Source organism: Orcinus orca, chromosome 17, assembly GCF_937001465.1.
Source record: "Orcinus orca chromosome 17, mOrcOrc1.1, whole genome shotgun sequence".
Classification (NCBI taxonomy): Eukaryota; Metazoa; Chordata; class Mammalia; order Artiodactyla; family Delphinidae; genus Orcinus; species Orcinus orca.
Window position 1 is genome coordinate 73182288 of NC_064575.1, and position 21273 is coordinate 73203560.

Below are 21273 nucleotides of genomic sequence, written 5' to 3' on the forward strand. Positions count from 1 at the left end.
TAAGTGTTAGAATCCTGAGATCTCGTGAATGTGGCCATTTCTTGGTAACCTGCTGATCCTCTGACCACCTACCTGGAGCTAGTAGGGGCCCAGGTGTTCTCAGGTGCACCCCCCCCCACCCCGGCTCCAGGTGCCTCTGCTGCCCTGACTAGCATAACTCATGCTGCATTCAGGTTCCTCTCCTTCTGCAAGATGGATTGTACAGCAGATGAGTCACCGAAATGATGTCATTCTCAAAGGACTTCCAGAGCTCTTGAGACCAGGGCCTCTCAAACTGTGTTCAAGAAAGGCATATCTACTCTACCCCCCTCCCCACTCACCCCCAATATACAGGCAAAGCGTAACCCATACTGTTTGGCAGGTGAGAGATTCTGAGCACAAAGGAAAGCTTCAAGCTTTCAACGTTTCAAAACAAAAATAATGAAAATGAAACCAAAAAATGCTTTAACTTATTTACTAAAATTGAGAGGTAAAATTCCAAAGTAAATGTAGGGTTTTTAAAAATTCAGTTAAAGTTCCTTGTATTAATTTCATTTTAATTCCTGTCAACGTAGTGATTTGATTTTTAGTTCAGTTAATTGTTTAAAGACAAGACTAGCTTTTAAAAACTAGTTGCTTTTTGAGTTGTGAGGCAAGCTCTTCTCTCAATTGACTGGATGTCACCTACCAGTTTTCCATTGGGCAGATGTTTCAGGGGCCACGACGTTTCCAGTTCTGTGCATATTTATTTGCCTAATTAGTTTGATTTCTATATAGGATAAATGCATCTTTAGTTTATCACTGACTAGGGTTAGAATTCTAATGATAAGAATCTACTTGTGCTTGGTTGGTCATGAAAGTTTTTTGGCCAGTCTGCGGACAATAAAAGTAATAAATGAATGATAAGTTATCCCAGGTGGCTTCAGCACCTGACTCACGTATTTTTTTTTCCCCCATCTGTCCCATTTTTGCTTTTATCCTGTATGATTTTGGCATCTACGCTGGAAGGACTCTTCACACCTCTCTTCTCTTTCACATATGCTTCCTTCTTCAAAGAATAATATTTTTCATTCCATTTAGAAAAAATTTTTGATGTTCTCTGATGCAACTCTCATTGCAGCTTCTGTGAAACTTGCCCCTATTTCTCTCCCACCCTGTTCCCTGTCCCCTGACTCTCCCATGTCATTTGTACCTAATTCTTGGGGCATACTTCACATCGTACCTTATAACTTTGGGTTAAAAGCAATCTTCCTTTGAGTTAAAAACAAAATCCCCCAGAGGTAAACCACTCCTTATTCCTCCCTGTATCTTCCCATGGTATCCAACATGTAAGACAATGCCCATGGACAGCCAGCCAATGAATTAGCTTCATTTTATTGGAAGACCTAGTATTTTTTTTTAACATCTTTATTGGAGCATAATTGCTTTACAATGTTGTGTTAGTTTCTGCTGTATAACAAACTGAATCAGCTATATGTATACATATATCCCCATATCTCCTCCCTCTTGCGACTCCCTCCCACCCTCCCTATCCCACGGCTCTAGGTGGTCACAAAGCACCGAGCTGATCTCACTGTGCGATGCAGCTTCTTCCCACTAGCTATCTCTTTTACGTTTGGTAGTGTATATATGTCCATGCCACTCTCTCACTTCGTCCTAGCTTACCCTTCCCCATCTCCATGTCCTCAAGTCCATTCTCTTACATCTGCGTCTTTATTCCTGTCCTGCCCCTAGAAGACCTAGTATCTGAACACAGGACTCTCTGTCCCCAAAACCCAACCTCTTTCACTTTTTCTAATCCATTGGCTCCCTTTTGATGACTTAGCCCAACATGAATTCCACACTAAGCCAATTCATTAAAGCAGTCACCACCACCCTATATTCCTTTGATCTCTTGGTCTTCTGTGCTATCTGTCAGCCAGAGGTCTCCCTCCCCCTCTGGGTCTCCTGTCCTGCTCTAGTGCTCTGGATCTCTGCTAAAGAAATCACACAGATTCTTCCAGACATGGCTTTTTACAAAGACAGGCCGCCCAGTTTATTTAGACAGAGAATGTCCAACCCACCCCCAGCCCCTGCAGTACCTACGGTGACATTGACAGTCATGAGCACATTCTCGATACAGCCTTCCAGGAAGCCAGTACCGATTGATGAGAATTGAGGTAGGAAATAAAACCTATTTGTCACTCTGATCCACTCCCTGACTTGCTGCTGCTGAGTCATTTTCCCACTCTCCTCTATTAGTCTTACCACTAACGAAGGAACTTAACAACATAAAACCCTCCTCCTTACTCCTGAAAAACTGGGTGACTGATTGTTTTCTTTTTTATTTTTGCGGTACGCGGGCCTCTCACTGTTGTGGCCTCTCCCGTTGCGGAGCACAGGCTCCGGACGCGCAGGCTCAGCGGCCATGGCTCATGGGCCCAGCCACTCTGCGGTATGTGGGATCTTCCCGGACCGGGGCACGAACCCGTGTCCCCTGCATCGGCAGGGGGACTTTCAACCACTGCGCCACCAGGGAAACCCCTGATTGTTTTCTGGACACACCTTTTCCTTGCTTTTGCTCTCACTGCTTCTTCTATGTGGCCCATCTTCCTCCTATCACTGTCGGTAGTATAATTAGTAACAGAGTAGTCCCGTTTTATTGTAAGTTTCATGAAGGCAAACTCATGTGTATTGTCCCTCATTGTCTATACGGTGCCTGATAGAATACACATGGTAGAAACTCAACGAGCATCTGAATAAAGAAAGAAGGAAAGAAAAACGGAAGGAAGGATGGATTTGGCACAGGTAGTGTACTGCACATATATCTTTTCATTTCCTTTAATGACCCAGAGAAGTCAGTATTATTAGCTCTATTCCAGATGAGAAGATGGAAGCTCATAGAAGTGACTCTGCTAGTAAATGGAAGAACCTGTGAAATGTCTTTCACAGACCTGCCCAAATGCTGTCTCCTCTGGAATGCCTTTTATTATCCCTTCAGCCATGGCCACAGCTCTACACACATGTAGGGGACCCCATCCACATAGATGACACTGTGAATGGCGCTCCCTGGAGTTGTGCCATTTGGTGGCTCTGGTGATAGCTCCCTCCTCTTTGTTTTCATGGTACTTAAGGTCTTTCTAACAACAGTTTTCACACTCTGCCTTACATCCTATATTAAAGTCCTGTTTCCCCTACTAGGCGATGAATTCCTTGCGGGGCGGGAAAGTGCTTTCTGCATCTGTGTCTCCTGTTGGACGTCCGCAGAGTGGCTGTTGAATGGTCGGACATCCTGTCTGCTGGTTTACTGAATTTGAACTTCTGTGACATGAGCTCTATCAGCCATCCTCTTCCTCCCTCTGTGCTCCCTCCCTCTATGCTCACCCTGTATCTTTCCTGCCAGTTCCCGAGGAAGGCATCTCCTCCTCAGATGGCCTCTCTCTAGCTATTACGGTCAAGGCCATCACAGTACTCATTAACCGCTAGGGGCACAATGACTAAATGCTATTGTACTTTTCAAGAACCTCAAAAATGTTGGCGATCTCAAAAGAAAAATTATTGGCTCTAAAACACAAAAAAATACAGGATCAAAAATAAGTGTTAAAGCAAACAAATATAAAACCAAATATTTTGTCATCCTCATAAAATGTTAAATTTAGCAGTGATTACTGAGAAGTCATAGCAAACTATAAATGAGTAGCCGATGGCCAAATAATTTAAAAAACAAGACTACAAAAATTCTTGCAAAACTATTTTGGCAATAAAATTATTTTTAATTTGGGTTATGAATACAACTTTTAGTATGGTTGATACGATGTGTTTTTTTGCTGGGGGGAGGGTTCCAAAAATTAAACATACTTGAGATCTTAAAAATAAAGCATCTGGGTTTACAATGCTACGCACATAGCCCTAGAAGTATTTGCTGGATTTTAATTGATTGCAGTTAAATGATGGTGGTTTTGTTGTTATGGAGGGAAGGAAGCATGAATATTTTGTTATCTTACTTTTATTCTGTTTTGTTCTACTTTATCTTATTGATGAAAAGAAAAAGAAAGTGAAGGGAATTCTCCTGTCTTATGCAGAATGAGTGCCACATTCCTATGTAGATACTCAGCAATCTTTGGGGCTCTCAGGTGGTACCAGTAAGAGCTTCCTGAATGCTCTGTCCTGGCCCTGCTCTCAGGTTAACTTGCCATCCTGTCTGGTTCCTTCTGAGAATAGGAAGTCCAGGGCGGCACAGAAGTCTTGAGGGCAGAAGGCTGGAGTTAATGAAGGAAGGGATGGTGAGGCCAGGATGTGGGAGCAGCCGGGGAGCAGAAGTACACGCCATACTAACACATGTGGGAACTGACCTCTCCCCTTGCCCGTCACCGTCAGGGTGACTCAAAGTGCTGACCTGAACCACTGTTTTAGATGCTGATTATGCAGCGACCCTGTGGACAGTATGGTAGAGGCATTTCGTCAGCAATGAGTGAGACAGGCTGGGACCTGGGACACCCTTTGCTGCAGTGCTGCAATGCTTGCACCCAGACACAGTTCTTCTCAAGCACCAAAATACAAAGAAACTGTATGGGACTAAAAATAACTGCGTGCATGCACAGTTGGGACAAATTCTGGACCCAAAAGATACAAAAAGACCAAAAAACCAAACTGCCATTTTGAGGGGCCTGTAGCAAAACCAGGGTGTCAGGAACCAAAGCAGGATACTGAGCATGCCCCCCTGCACACACCACCACCAGAGGGGTGAGCAAACCACCTAAGCCATGTCTCTGGCCCAAGCCCTGGACACACCCCTACCCTCTCCTCACCTAAGGAACAAGCTCGCCACCCCTTCAGGGAGCAAGCAAGCCAGGGAACCTGTTGTTTGTTCTCGCTCCCTGCTGCTGCAGCAGCGGCCCCAATAAAGCCTGGCCTGAATTTCTTGTCTGGCCTCTATTCAATTTCTGTTGATTGGAGGAAGGCCAAGAACCCTGGTCGGTAACATGAGTGTTGAATATTTAAAAGTTAGGTAGATTTTTTTTTTTTTGCGGTACGCGGGCGTCTCACTGTTGTGGCCTCTCCCGTTGCGGAGCACAGGCTCCGGACGCGCAGGCTCAGCGGCCATGGCTCACGGGCCCAGCCGCTCCGCGGCATGTGGGATCTTCCCGGACCGGGGCACGAACCCGCGTCCCCTGCATCGGCAGGCGGACTCTCAACCACTGCGCCACCAGGGAAGCCCTTAGGTAGATTTTTGACATGCTTTTGCTTAGATCAGGAGGGGTATTTTTCTTTTTCTTTTTCTTTTTCTTTTTTTTTTGGATGTTCTTTTGTTTTTCATTCTGTAATATAAATTGCCATCCTAGAAGCTGATATTCGCTTTAACTTGTTCAAAAACTGCTGTAGACCTTCATAGCTTTCACTAGCTATTCCTAATGTTCGTATGTTATTAAGCTGGAGGTTCATACCTAATATTGCCCCCTTGCTAAATCTCTAGCAAGGATTCAACTCACAGTGAGAACCAGGCTGTGATTGGAACTGAGGAACAGTCAGCTGGAGGTCAGAGCCATAGTCCAAGGTGAAAATGTAAAGCCTATTACATGCATTGAGTAGTTGGTATAGTTATTAGAATACACCAACTATAACCACCATGAAAGGAGTTGTGGTTTTTTTTAAAAAAATAAGTGGATTCATGTGATCTACCATCACTGAAAGTTTATAGTTGCCAGTTAAATACATATGTATTTTTCAAAGGAGATCATCAAAAAGGACATTCCACTCTTTTTACAAAGCTATTTTCTGGGTAAATATTTTGATAGATGTGGTTCAGTGCACCTGGGAGCCCGAGGCAGTGAGCACAGATGCAGTGCTGAGATAGATCAAGGGTCTTTTTTTTTCTCCCCGTGTATATTGCAAATGGTTGATTGTGGTGGCATGAACGTTAAACATTTTCTTTGCCACTGTCAGAAGAGTAGTTTCCTTGTGAAAAATGGTCTTATTATTTAAGAATGATAATGACCATGCTAAGACTTCTCTCAAATAAATTTACAACGGAGTATATGACAATTCAAGCATTTTGTTGAGTAAGATGCCTAATTAGAATCAAGTTACTAGACTGGAATGAGTAAAGTCTGCTAAACTTGTACCAGATACAACCTAAGTGTTTAGGGTTGGAACGTTTACCAGCTGTAAGGCCTGAAAGATACATTAAGAGGGGAAGATTGCTACTTTGGTTTTTCTTTTTTTTTCTTTCTTTTTTTTTTTTTGAAGCTTAGAGTTGAAACACTAAGCAGGGTTAAATCATAACTTATAATTTATTAAAATAATCAAGTACGCCATCCAACTTTGTTGTTAGCAAATAAACATACACATTTAAAATGGTGGCTGCTTGGGGACTTCCCTGGTGGTCCAGTGGCTAAGACTCCGTGCTCCCAAGCAGGGGACCTGGGTTCAATCCCTGGTCAGGGAGCTAGGTCCCGCGTGCTGCAACTAAGACCCGATGCAACCATATAAATAAATAAATATTTTTTTTAATCTTAATAAAATGTTGGCTGCTTGCCTATCTTCTCAGTAAATCAGTTGTGTGAAGTGACATTTTTAAATTGTAACACTTTGTTTTTCCTTTGAGCTAAAGTCTTGGCTTTCATCAGCCTTAAAAAAATTTGCCCTTGTGAAGGTGGCATTGTTTATTTGCAGAAAGATGACATAGTACACCCAGCACAGTCTTCTATACTCTTCATAAATTAGCAAGCAATGGCTTGAACTCTGTACCAAGAGCATGTATTTCATTTGTCACTTTTTGTTTTCCTGCTGGAGTGTAAGTTCCTTGAGGGCAGGAACTGTCTTTATGTCCTCATGTAGAGGTGGTTGAATAAATGTTGAAGGACTTACTGCTAAGAAGGTGACAGTTTTCTTGAATACCTTAAAAGCTATCCAGGAAACAAATGGTAAAGATGATTTTTTTGAAGAAACCAAGAAAAACCAAGGTTTCTTTCTTAGCAACACAAGCAGGAACATGGGTCATGTGAGTTAAAGGAGTCACACTTCTTCCAGTCCACCTTTGCTGGAAGTTGGTTCATTGTAAACTTAGTCTTGTGTTTCTGTTGGAGAAAAATAGGTCCAAACATTCCCTCAGAGAAAGCCTACATAAATGCAGCAACTGAATTTGATTTTCCAAAGACTATTTCTAAACTGATGAAATGTCCTTTTAAAACCATTTACCTAAAATGTTCTGTGATTGCAACATCTGCTAAGCCTATTATGTTCTTTTATTAAACAGTTTTATTGTTCTGTGTGCAAACTGCTTATTCAAAGCAATAAAGCAGAGTTGACTGCAGACTTTCTAACAAGCAGGATTTTTTTTTTTAACAGTGAAAGAAACTACATATTCCCTATCATTATACATGGTATTAAAACAAAAAATCCTATTCAGAAAGGATTCTGTTAACCTCCTTAAGAAAAAGAAGGTCTCTATTTGAAGTCTAGCTGATTATAATATAAAATGTTACCGAATATGTAATTCTAGCAGTGCTTTTGGCTCCTTAAATGTTTTTTTAGGTTTTTGTTTGGGACCTAGATGGGAGAAATCACTTAAATGTCTGTAGTTTCTTTTTTTTGTTTTGTTTTTTTAAATAAATTTATTTATTTATTTTTGGCTGCGTTGGGTCTTCGTTGCTGAGCACGGGCTTTCTCTAGTTGCAGCGAGCAGGGGCTACTGTTCGTTGCGGTGCGCGGGCTTCTCATTGCGGTGGCTTCTCGTTGCGGAGCATGTTGGCGCGCGGGCTTCAGTAGTTGCAGCATGCGGGCTCTGGGCATGCATGCTTCAGTAGTTGCGGCACACGGGCTCAGTAGTTGCGGCTCCGGGCTTTAGAGCACAGGCTCAGCAGTTGTGGCGCACGGGCTTAGTTGCTCCGCGGCATGCGGGATCTTCCCAGATTAGGGCTCGAACCTGTGTCCCCTGCATTGGCAGGCGGATTCTTAACCACTGAGCCACCAGGAAAGTCCTGTAGATTCTTTAACTAAGGCACAGAATTCAGTAGTAATTCACTGACTAATTGAGGAAATATTTTTACTACATTATAAAATCCAAAATTTGGTAAGGGAAATCTCACTTTATCCTGATGTAGTTTATCTGTAACTATATTTGAATTGAATAGACATGTTTAATTTAAGACTTTCTCAAATGCATACTTGCCTCCCTGGCTGCTGCTCTACTAAGCTCCAGTCTTCCTAAATAGTAGCACAACTGCAGAGACCACAGAATTTTTCAGGAAGAAAATCCTGCCCACCCAGAAGGGGTCAGTAAGTGCAAATGTCAACATTTTGCCTATAACCCATGTGACAATTATAAGCAGATTAAGGTGGCCTTAAAAAAGAATCAGAGCTCTGACTGGTGACAGCCTTTCTTCCTTAAAACACGTGAGTGAGATATAGTTAGCTATTTGCCCACACTGTGCAGAGCACTGCAAAACAACAGCAACGGGCCATTTGACCTGGAGCCAATGAAAGGATGCTAGCCCAATTTGTAACTTTTGTGATGGTGCCGTAACGCTGGAGACATTCTAGTTTTGGAGACAACGAAACTAAGTGGAGAGAGAGCTGTCGGTTTATCTGCAGCAAAGATGAAATCTCAGTCACTAAATGACTAAAATTTCAATGTACTTTACAGCAAGGCCGGCAGAGTAGTCTGTTGGATATATCAAAAGGGTGATTTAGAATCTTAGAAGGCTCTGATGCCCTTCCAAATCTTCCTTTACACTCTATCTAGCTCATAGTTTACAAACTCAGGACCCTATAGGGGCCAAGGAGGAAAGTAAGTGGGTAGAGCTGGTCCCATTGAAATTGGCGAGCTAGAGAATAGATGCCCAGTCTAGTGGCAGAATTTGCAGTTTTTCTAGAGAATTTGAAAATTGGGACTTTTGAATGAAATCTCTTAATTTTTAAATACTGGCTGTTGATTGGAAATTTAAAAGCAATATGTAGCCGAACAAAACTTGTCTGCAGGCCGTATGTGATTGGTGCGTATTACCTCTGCTTCACCAATTTCCTTGATTTGAGAGGCAGAACTTACCCTGTTGATTTGGGGCTTTTGTCTCTTAATTTTAAAACACAGATATAACCCTGAGAAAGTCAGCACTTCGGTATGTCAATGAAGACTTGGTAATTTCCATTGAATTCCACTCAGCACACAGTTACTATGCATCGTCTATAGATCATACGTTGTGCTCAGGCACTGACAATGATGACAGCAATGCTCTACAGCCCACGCCTTCAAAGTGTCTGTCCTCTGTGCAAGAGCAGGACGACCTGTGTTACGTAGGACTTGGAGCCCCAGTGTAGAACCGTGTGAGGCAGCCCCGGACTCTCCTTGCAAAATTTTTACCTACGTTATGGATGGAAATTATGAGAACACTTTTGATGAGGGCAGCTATGCCGTTGCAGGAAGGCCATCTAGCATAGCTGTTGAAAGAGCAAGTCATAAAGCAAACTACCTGAATTAGAATCTTGATTGCGCATCTTGATAGTTGTGTGACCTTGGGCATATTCTGTAATCTCTCTGTGGTCTCACTCTACACATCTGTAAGTGGGGATAGTAATACTATCTATATCACTAAGTTATTATGATGATGAAATAAGGTAATGTTATATGTAAAGCTCTTAGCACAGTGCCTGACACGTAGTAAATTATTAACTACTGCTACTATTGTTGTATTTAATTTAAAAAGCACTGAACTCAGAATCAAGAGAACTGGGTTTAGGCACCCACTCTGCCTCTTTCAGTAGCTGTGACCAACTAGAAATCAATCAACCTCTGTGAATATCAGTAAGATTAGGATAATGTGAAGATTAAATGTAATTGTGTATTATAACACATACACAGATGAAAAGTATTATTTCATAGTGGGAAAGGGCCGTCAACATAACAGCATGGGGAGGGGACACAGCACAATCCATGTGTAGATCGTAGGGGAAACCAAGGCCGATTTTGCCTTGTTTTCAAAAAAAAATTTTTTTTTTACTTTGGGGTACTTCCACTTTGTAAAAAAATACCCCCTTGAGAGAATATTTCCCCAACCCTCACAACTCCTTTATTCAACTTGCTTTAGAAGAGTTCCAAACTGTGCCTAAGACTGAGGATGACATGAAGATGCAGAGCTAAGGCTGTAATCCACATGAGGGCATGAGAGGTCTGGCAGAGGCTCAGTATATTGAGACCAACCAATCCTTGTCTCAGAAATGAGGAAACAGGATTAGAGATTCCACCCATATCCGGAACTGTTGAACCAGTGATTTTTGTACCACCCCCAAGATACTTAGATTCAGTTGTTTTTAGGATTTCAGCTGTCTCTCTGACTTCCCACGTTTTTGAAGACAGCTTTCAAGTTTGTTTTGATATCCTTAAATGTCTTGGGGAAAAAATGACATAGTGGATATGGGGGCACCTGCAGAGCTTCTGTGCCATGCTCAATGGATGTGACTTGAATCTGAATCTGAAGAGAAGACTTTCCTGCATCACTTTATTCTGTGATAATATTAGTGTAACTACTAACAACAACAGCAACAAAAAGTGTAGTACCACAGTCCAGGGAGCACTTTCGTTTTGTTTTGTGAAAAATAAAAAATAGCTTAATACAACCAAGTGAGGCTAGATAGATCAGAACAGTGAAAACCCTGTTCCTGTCTTGGAGCTTGTGGAAAGAGAGCCTCATTTGTACATATTCTTTTTACAGCTAATGTGCTAATGGGCTCAGAGATAACACCTGTGTAATTTATTTTTAAAAATCTTACTGAAATCTCCATATCGGTAAGATTCTAGGAAAGAATAGCAACAGCTGGCCTCACATCTGCTTGAACGATGCCATGTGAAAAGGATTCTAAATATAGTTGGAATTGGGGTCAAATGTATGTCTATGCTGTACTACAAAGTATCAATGGAACTAGATCTGAAGGAGCTATCATTAAAATAACCTAGAACTAAAATGGTATGATTTTCTCTGGAAAGCACCAAATATTTATCTTAAGCAATCTTTGCTTAAGGTAGCAAACTTGAAATATAACTGGTCCATTCCCATTTGCCAGATGGAGAGAAATACCAGAGCTTAGAGGAGTAAAAATAATCACATCAGCCCAAGAACATAGCTTTTTATAAGCTATTTTTCATCACATTGGATAGCTCAAGAATGCCTTGTTTCTATTTTTCTCAGCCCTTGAATTTTATAGCACCTGAGTTAGCAACTCTCAACATCCTTACTTCCTTCCCTCTCTTTCTCTCTCCCTCCCTTTCTTTCCTTTTTTCCTTCCTTCCTTCAACAGATATTTCTTAAATACCCACTCTGTGCTGAGTAATTTATTACACCCCGAGGAGCCAGAGAAAAAAAAGATAGATACAGTTTTTACTCTCAACAGAGTGTTTAAGTGACATAGTAGATTTTATACTTTAAAGATGGAGGCTTAGATAACACTGTACTTGTACTTACTTACTCTTAGTAAGTATCAATAAATAACAGCTATATGTGGGGCTTCTCTGGTGGCGCAGTGGTTGAGAGTCTGCCTGCCGATGCAGGGGACACGGGTTCGTGCCCCGGTCCGGGAAGATCCCACATGCCGCAGAGCAGCTGGGCCCATGAACCGTGGCCGCTGAGCCTGCGTGTCCGGAGCCTGTGCTCCGCAACAGGAGAGGCCACAACAGTGAGAGGCCCGCGTACCGCAAAAAAAAACCAAACAGCTATATGTGAAAAGAATGCAAGATTCTATGAAACCTGTAACAACAGGTCCAATATAATAGCTACTATTTATGGAACACTTACACTATGCCAGGAATTCCATACACACACACACACACACACACACACACACACCCTTACATAGATACTTACCCAGTGTTGTGTTTAATTATTACAACGTTCTAAGGGTAGATGTTATTATCCCAATTTACAGATGAGGAAACTGAAGCTCAGTGAGGTTGGATTGTCCAAGATTATATGGTTAATAAGTGACTGAGCCAGGATTCAAACCCAGCTCTGTCTTGACTAAAATTTGAGCCGTTAACCATTAAGATGCACTGTGAAGTCTTATTTGTACAGTCTCCATTGCCTGTTGCTGCATGCTGACCCCAGACACCCTGCCACTAGTAGCACTAGTTTCCCCACCCTCCAGTGCCTGGAGTAACTAATTTGTACTTCCCTTCCCTAACCTTCTGGTTCTGAGAATCACAGGGCTACCAGAAAATCAAAAGGAATTAATCATCAGCAAAAGTTGAAGGTCTTTGCTTTAACAGTTACTTTCCTTTGTATTGATACATGACTTCACAGTGGTAATGACAAGAACTATTCAATGGGCGATCTCTTCCAGATTTGCACAATTTTCAGAGACTCCAAATAACATCGTCATATGTACCTCATGCACCGTATATTTGCGTAGAGCATTATGTCTTACAAGACACTTTCACGTCTAAGAACGTGCTTAAGCCTCACATTCTGGGCTACAGCATCACCCTGGCCTAGAGCACAGAAATTGCTCCAAAGTCAGTAGTTTCTAGCAAAGCTGAGACTGAGATCTGACTCCTTTACCTCCTAACAAAATCATGTTTGTGTAGTGACTGTAATCCCCTGGATGGAGGGATAGTTATCATTGTTTATCCCAGAACTTCAGGAGACACCGATGAGGTAAACTTTCTCTCCTCTCACTACCTGAGTGCTTCTCTGTAGGGCTTTATTGAGCATGTAAGAAACTTTCAGACTGATAAGATACAGAGTTTGTCTCTTGCTCTCTGATGTTGCTTCAAGCCCAGTGTCACTGTTTCACGCCTGATCTGTTGCTTCCCACAGATGCCTGACCCTACGACATATTGCTTGACAACTCTCCTGGCTAGAGACAGTTAGAAGCTAAAATTTGTTAATATGGATTACGTAATTAGGACAACTTTCTCCTCCGGGACCTTTTCCTTCAGTTATGTCTCTTCCACAGTATCATTAGTCTCTCCATCTCTGCCGGCTTTCCTCTCAGCCTGGAGACCCACTCGAGTCTCTCCATCTTTACCTTTACAATGATTGATAGATAACAGAGAGAGAGAGGCCGAGATCATCCTGCATTTGCTGATGCATCTTCCCTTGCGTCCCCTTCTCCAGCGAGCTGCTTAGAAGCGTGGTCTGAGTGCCCAGGGGCCCCTTCCTCTCTTCTTTCACTCCTCTGTCACGACAACCTGGTCTCCTCCGCCGCGCCAGTGCCCACATCTCCAGCAACCTGCAGATTGCACGGATTTTTAGTCTGTATCTTACTGAGTTTCTTTGCTTCGTTTCAAATCTTAATGCTGACGACTTAATGCTGCTAGAAGTGCATTGCCTCTTACTTCATGTCCTTTGTTGAGCTTCCTGACCCCTCTGCCTTCAACTAAAATAATATTCTTTAGGATTGTGTCTCTGGCTGCTTGCCGCCCTCTCTACTGACTTCCCTTGTGTTATTTCAGTTATTGTCACCCCACCACCACCACCTTTATGCTGCCGGGTGACATCTCCAGCCAAAGTCCTGCCCTATTACCTTTCTCTCCACTTGGGTGACGCAGCACTGCAGCTTCAACATGGCCTTTTATCTTCAAAAATCAGCTTTTCCTCCTGCAATTCAAGTAAAAAACATTGAGTCTTAATAGACCAACTCCCCTCCTTCACTCCCAGTAATTACATCTCAATTATTTTGCCTCCTAGATAATTTCTCAAATCTGCTATCTCCCCATGCCCTGGTCCTTTCTCCTGGCATTTGTCTTATGTTCTTCCTTGTGTCTGAAATGCTTCTCTCACCTTTGTTTTTATTATTGTTAACGTGGTTAGTGTCTTCTTACTCATTCTTAAAGACCCATTATAAGCCTTATTGCCCCTTTACTTTATGTACATATCTGTCTTAACACTCTCCAGATACCGTTTATCTGTCTTCCCCACTGGGCTGAGCTTCTTTAGTACAAGTACTATTCCCTAGTCTTATTCAGCATCATGCTCCCAGAGACTACAACCTAAAACTTACTGAGGACTCAATACATATTTGTTGAACTGAATCAAACTTTCTAGAGCAATCAGAACACGTGAACAGCATTGGGAACAGGAGCTTTGGAGGAAAATATAGACAGTTATCCCAAGCACCTTGTTCGTGCAGCTCTTACAGGACTACTGGATACTAACATGTAGACCCTCTTCTCTCCCCCATCTTTGCCTTGTACATGAACTTTATATGCTCCTTTCTCTTAGCACATCTGTCTGTGCCTCTACTCGTAGTCTGCCTGACTCCTGCTTATTCTCTTGGGCTCAGCTCAAAGGCCGACCTCAGGATGGATTAGATGCCTCTCATCTGTGCTGGTATGTCTAGCATGGCACTTAGCAGAGGGCATTACGGTTTCCTGTTTCCTTGTCCATCTTTCCCAGTAAACGGTGAGCTCATTTAGGACAGAGACCAAGTCTTACTCCTTAACGTTCACAGTGCCTGATGTATCTCTGAGGAATAATGAGAGAATACACTTTAAAAGTAGATGTTTGTGGGTGTGCTGTTTTGAAATCTCTCAAGTATATCCATCCCTTTCCCTGCATATCCCCCTGCCCCAAATACAAAGCTTAAGTTTCTTTTCTTGAGTAAGACCTTAAAGCCATGTATTTTAGGTGTGTTCAAATTCTGGTGTCTCCAGTAAACAGTTGTTAATCAGACTAGCTGATCAACTACTGAGCTTAAATCAAAACATTCATTATCAAAGCCTTTTTGTTTATGAGTACAAATACACCATTGATGTTTATAAGAAGAATTATTTTCTGCCCTGAATGTTAACTAGCCACAAAAGCTGGTGTACACATGTGATAGTGTTTTTCACAGAGTTTAAAGAATGTTGGCCTTTGATGTTCTGCCCTTGAATGGAAATGAGCCTACTTTTTAAAATCACTGGTGAGGAAAATGGGAAACTTCTAGGCAAACACCTTAGAAGCATTGTTAGCATTCGTAAGTATTAAAATCCAACAGATGCATTGTGTATAACATAGGGGAAAATCTACTTTTTTGGAGAATAGCTCCTATGTCTTATGCTATGAAAATGAATGAGATTAAATAGAATATTAATATTTCATATTAAATAGAAATGTCTCAGTTAAGACATGATTGAAAGCAAAAGACCCTAACACAAAATAGCTTTAGTGAAAAAAAAAAAAAAGCTACAAGGAAGTAAGGGTGTTTCATGGGAAAAGGGATGAGAACCAAAATATGAAGTGGGCTCTTTAGGTCTTCCTCAGACCATAAAATCTCCCATCTCTACTGCTTTACATGACTTGCTTCTTTTTTCTCTCTCTCTCTAGACTAGCTTTCTCAGTTTCCCCGGCCATCTGGCGGAAGATGGCCACGGCATAGCCTTCTAAGTCATATATCCTCTTTCATTTCAGCTGAAGAGCTCAGACTGAATTAAAATCTCTCAGTTCCAATTCCAGACTCTTAGAAGAGAGATGTTGTTCTATATAGCATAGGCCAGAAGTTCACTGTGGTCAAGGAGACAGAGCCATGTGATACATACCTGGTTACCTTGGCACCCATATGAATGCAGAAAGAGGCAATTCTCAGGCAGGATGGGCCATTACGGGCTAGACAGACAACCCTGACTAGGACCCAAAACCAAGGAAGCATGAAGTGAAAAGTACAACATAGTAGCACTCATCCCAGTATATATCATTTATAAGCTTATTGCCTGTTTCCTCTACCAAACTATATGCACCTTGAGGCCAGGTACTATATCTTAATTATGTTTAATCTTAATCTTCAGTTATGTTTAATCCTAGTACCTGGAGCAATGCCTGACAATAGGCATTCAGTTAATATTTACTGGATGAACAGAAACAGATATAAGTTCTGCCTTCATGGGAATTACAGTCTGGTAATGAAAGCAGGCAATAAGCAAACAAGCAAATAAAAAGCTATATGGTAGTAAAAGCATTAAAAACATTTTAAGAAGGGGAGAGAGAGAAAGGAGTAGTTAGTGAGCAAGAATAGAAACTTTCAGAAGGTCGTTGATGGTGTTAAAACCCAAAGTAGCTATATACCAACTTTGTTTATTCATCCCAAGAGGCTGGAGACAATAATCATAAAAGATTCCATTTACATTTCGTTCCATTTATAACTTTAATACACACAAAGAAATTGTGGTTTATATTAAATACATGGGCTACTAAAAGATTGCTATAAAGAACTATGTGAAGAATTATAAATAAATGTGCTTAGTGTTTGCTGATAGCTTTTAATTTTTATCTGACGATTTGTGATTGTTCAACTGCTAACTCAGAACTTGATATAATTATAAAACAGTTCTCTGAGATGGTGAGTGATTAATCAAGTGCACAATTAGAGATATACTTTGGCCAGCTCTGCAAAGAGATCTGGATTAAGATTACAAATAATCCAATGCAAAAGACATGTTCTCTAAAGAAGAATCTGGCAGGATCAGATGATGATCTTTCAATCATATCCACAAAACACCAGGATGTGTTTTGTGGATATGACTGAAAGATTGTATCCAGTGATTTTAGTGATAGTAAAAGAGACTAAAGGAGAAGGGATGTAGGAAATGTGTTTTATTAGTATGCTTGTTGCCAGTATCTAACAGAGAAAGAACTATTCTGGAAGCAAACCAGCTCCCCTAAACAATAACTAACAAAGCCTTTACCTAGCTATATTAATTAGAGTAACTAACAGGTGCTTCTGTATAAACAGCTACAGAACCCCAGTGGCTTATTATTGTGTATTTTTCCCTATGTAAAGTTCAATGCAGATTGGATTGGGACAGAATGGATCTGGTCCGTAAAGTTACTCAAGGACCCAGGCTCTTTCCATCTTGTGGCTCCTTCTGAGTCCCCTCCATTAAGGCTGGTCCATGGAGAAAGAGTGAGATTGGGCCAGATCTAGACAAGGAAGTGCACATCACTTCCACTCACATTTCATTGAGTAGGACTGCGTCACATGTACCACACCTACCTATGGAAAGGCTGGAAAGACATACAGTTAGGGACCCAAGAGGAAGAGGAGAATGTGGATATAGGTGAACATTCCCAGTGTCTACCACACTAGCAATATGTGGAATCATGGGGGAAAAAATGTCATGAAAAAGCCCTTTGGGGCTTCCCTGGTGGAGCAGTGGTTAAGAATCAGCCTGTCAATGCAGGGAAGATCCAGGAAGATCGTACATGCCACAGAGCAACTAAGCCCGTGCTCCACAACTGCTGAGCCTGCACTCTAGAGCCCACGAGCCACAACTGCTGAGTCCGCGTGCCGCAACTACTGAAGCCCACAGGCCCTAGGGCCCATGCTCCGCAACAAGAGAAGCCATCGCAATGAGAAGCCTGCGCACCGCAACTAGAGAAAGCCCGCGTGCAGCAATGAAGACCCAACACAGCCAAAAATAATAGATAAATTAAAATAAATAATTTTTTTTAAAAAAGCCCTTTGTATTTCCAAAAGAATTTTGTTGATAAAATTTAAAATTTTTTCGAACAAGTTATCTTAAAAAAGAAAAAAAATAGGAATTTAGGAACTGTCACTCAGAAGCTTCATACCACTGGTATTATCATTGGCTTCTATAGGCCACTTATGTGCTTCCCTGTCAGTGATGGAAAATCCAGAAGAAAATTAAGACCATACAGATTCTGAAAAGTACCATATCTAATCACAGTGTGGTAGTTCTCGTCCTTCCGCCCAAAGCACAATTATGATTGTGACATACCCATCAAATAATATCATCTCCTCCAGGAGGGTTTTACAACATGAAAAACAAAATTTAACTGTTGGCAGGTCATACTTGCTTAAAACCTGGAGTAGCATTTCCCAGCCAGAAATTTGGGAAAGAATGAGATTCCATAGTTTTACTTTGACCTGTCCCAGTAGGGCTGGCTTATATCTGATACCATATGCTCCTCTCTATGATAACAGTAGCTATGCCTGAGTTCTGTTTCAGGGATTCTGTAAATCTAAATTCTATTACAGTTATAGCTTACACTATTGAGATTCGCTAGATTCCAGGCATCATTTGAAGTACTTTACATCTTCATAGAAATTCCTGTGGCCTGTACTACAATTATTCTCATTTTGCAAATAGTGAAACTGAGGTACAGAGATGTCAGCGAGGAGCAGAACTCGAATTTAAATGCAAGCAGACTAGCTCCAGAGCTCATCCTCTTAAACACTAGGCTAGAGTATAGGAAAACCCAAAATAACAACCGCAAAAGACCACCTGAGGATTTCCTGACAATAAATAGGAAATAAGAGTACTGTCCCACCTTGTACACTCAGGGGTCTTGTCTGATAATCCACATTGGAAGTAACCCCTGCCCAGGAAGTTCCAGATTTTATTCAGGAAAATGCAACCCAGGCAAATGAAGAGCATGAATCTTTTTGTAACCAGGAATGACTGACTAAAATTTGGGAGACAGGATTGCATTTTAGATGCCCCAGATTTAATTTGGCATATAGCTGTATTGGTGCCGATAAGCTTTCCCCATGTAGGGTAAAGCATTCTTGGTTTGATTTTTATTTACCAACTCCAGTTGGTTATTTTTAAATGTATTTGAATTCCATTCAATAAATCATAGTTGAGCATCCACTATGTGGAAAGCTTTATGCTAATTATTGCAGGGAATACAAACAGGAGGGATGCTTATCATCAAGGATACTGATTTGTAGAGGTAGCAGGATTATCTTAAACATTAGTGAGGTCCCTGAAACTCTGAAGGCCATTATTTAGGTCTTGAGCCTTTAGCTGATAGGTTACACGCTGACTGTTGTGCCAGAAGTCACCCTTGCTGTAGTTAGCTGACCCTATTTCCTTCTGTCTGATGTGTTAATATTCCTTTTTTTCAACAGCTTTATTGGATATAATTCACCTATCATACAGTTCACCCATTTAAAGTACACAATGCAGTGGCTTTTAGAATATATTCACAGCGTTGTGAAACCAAGCACAATCAATTTTAGAACATGTTCAAAAAGCAGCCCTGTATCCATTAGCTTCACTTCCCATTTTCCTCCAACCCCCTCAGCTCTAGGCAGCCACTAATCTACTTTCTGTCTTTAATAGATTTACTTCTTCTGGACATTTCATATAAATATGCATATGTGGTCTTTTGTGACTGGCTTCTTTCACTTAGCATAATGTTTTCAAGATCCATCCATGCTGTAGCGTGAATCAGAACTTCATTCTTTTTAGTGCTGAATAACATTCCATTGTAGGGATAGAACACATTTTATTTATCCATTCATCAATTGATGGTCATTTGAGTTGTATCTAATTTTTGGCTGTTATGAATAATGCTGCTATGAACATTCGTGTACAAGTGGACATATGTTTTCATTTTCATTTCTCGTGGTATTTGGGAGTGTAAATGCTGGGTCATATGGTAACTCTATGTTTATCCTTTTTAGGAACTTCCAGACTGTTTTCCAAAGCGACTACGCCATTTTACACTCCCACCAGCAATGTGTGAGGGTTCCAATCGCTTCACGTCCTCGCCGACACTTGTTATTATCTGTCTCTTTGATTGTAGCCATCCTAGTGGTTGCGAATTGGTATCTCATTGTTTTGATGTGTGTTTCCCTGACGGATTAATATTGTAATATTTATTTTACCAACCTAAGACAAAAGCTTCAATCTTATGCTTTCTTATGCACATAACGGAAACTGCCTTACATTACTGGCTTGACTTTCTAAAACAAAACCATTGTTCTATGCAAGATGAATGTCATTTATGGGGTTTGAGTTACACCTGGAAGAATACAACGTGAAATGACATGGAATTCAGATTATGAACTCATATGGGAAATTTGTTTTGCAGGATGAATTCATTCACAGTGTTTTGAGACCTTTATCTAAGCTACTCAAGTACTCTTATGTGACATTTGCTGGATAATCTAGACAGCACTTTGGTTAAATCCACAGTGTGATGTCATCCAGTAAACGCTTGAAAGTGGAGATGCATGTCTCCTCTGGTTTTATCAGTCTAGATTAGCAGTGTGGTTCACAGCACAGTGAACTTTTCTCCTCTGTGATCCATCAGTCTGTCTCTCATTGTGGGCCAATAATCTGTCACCTGAAGCTACTTAAAATAGGTTGGACTTTCTTGAATGTCATGTTGCTGTGATGACATTGGGGTTTGGCTGCAGAAGAGGGGAAGCACGGTTTTATGACTTTTGGTTGCTTCCATATCCCTTGTTTCCAGTAAAAGCACTGTGATTTTTAGCCTTTGCTTATATGCCTAGACTTTACTCTGTACCAGTTGTACCTTTCGTCTCTTTACCTATTGAGGCTCCTGCTGTGGTTATCTTTGTCTTTCTGTCAAAGAAAAAAAAATGAGGGGCTTAGAAGGTATCAGGGTTTCACCATCTTGATTTCGCCAGTTAGCAGATATGTTAAAAAGAACATCCCCAAAGGCCATTTGGTGAGAAAAGAAAAAAATAAAAAGTTGATCAGAATGAGAGGATGCTTTCTTCAGAGGTCTCAGGATCCCTCAGAAAGCATCCCCCAAAAAAGAGACCCCCCCCAAAAAAAAGAGACCCCAATGGCCTGATCATCCTCCCTGACCCATAGAGAGAATGACCACATAGATCCAGATTCTCCCCGTTAGGCTCTACATGCCTGTTTCCAGTTAGCACATCTTGGAGAAGGTCTGGGAGGAACAAAGGAGGGAAGGAGAGAAAAAGAACTATGAGTGGGTAATTAATCCGTTCATAATATATCATCATATGTTCTGCTTTATTTGTTCCTTAACTTTTTTTTTTTTTTTGAGGTACGTGGGCCTCTCACTGTTGTGGCCTCTCCTGTTGCGGAGCACAGGCTCAGCGGCCATGGCTCACGGGCCCAGCCGCTCCGCGGCATGTGGGATCTTCCCGGACCAGGGCATGAACCTGTGTCCCCTGCATCGGCAGGCGGACTCTCAACCACTGCGCCACCAGGGAAGCCCTGTTCCTTAACTTTTAATATGCATTTTTGTAGCTTGGTTTGGGGTGGAGGAGGGGAGATTGGAAGTATCAGCCAGGCTTATGGGCAGAGCTTGAATTTTGCCTCCCCCCAAAATAAAGGGAAGTAATAACTTTATACATTTAGAGAGCTGGTATGTTTGTTTGTTGAAGCTTTAGTAAATTCCATTTTGAGCATTCTATTAATTAAAATATTATTTTGACTAAAACTTAAGCATATGATGACCCAATGATAATTGTTGCCTCTAATGAAGATCTTAAACTACCCCATATCCGTGCCCATGTGCCTTTAGAAGTATAGAAGAAGAACTAAAGAGTGTTTATTAAAGTAAGAATTATAGTTTAGAGCCTTATTTTTGCAAATAA

The 21273-nt window shown here is 41.3% G+C and overlaps 1 protein-coding gene across 6 annotated transcripts in view; it reads left to right on the forward strand.

Moving 5' to 3' along the window:
- The window catches only part of NSMCE2 (NSE2 (MMS21) homolog, SMC5-SMC6 complex SUMO ligase), a 223438-nt gene that overhangs the window by 144498 nt on the left and 57667 nt on the right, over positions 1-21273 (forward strand). For 2 of the 6 annotated variants that reach the window (XM_049700546.1, XM_049700547.1), the window contains exon 6: positions 19357-21116. The exons of 3 other annotated variants lie outside the window; for them this stretch is intronic. In XM_049700546.1, coding sequence (XP_049556503.1) covers positions 19357-19548 — 192 coding nt within the window. In that variant the 3' untranslated portion in view covers positions 19549-21116. Of the gene's footprint in view, positions 1-19356; positions 21117-21273 lie in introns of those variants that run through there. One more of the 6 variants, XM_049700549.1, reaches the window with a different exon arrangement.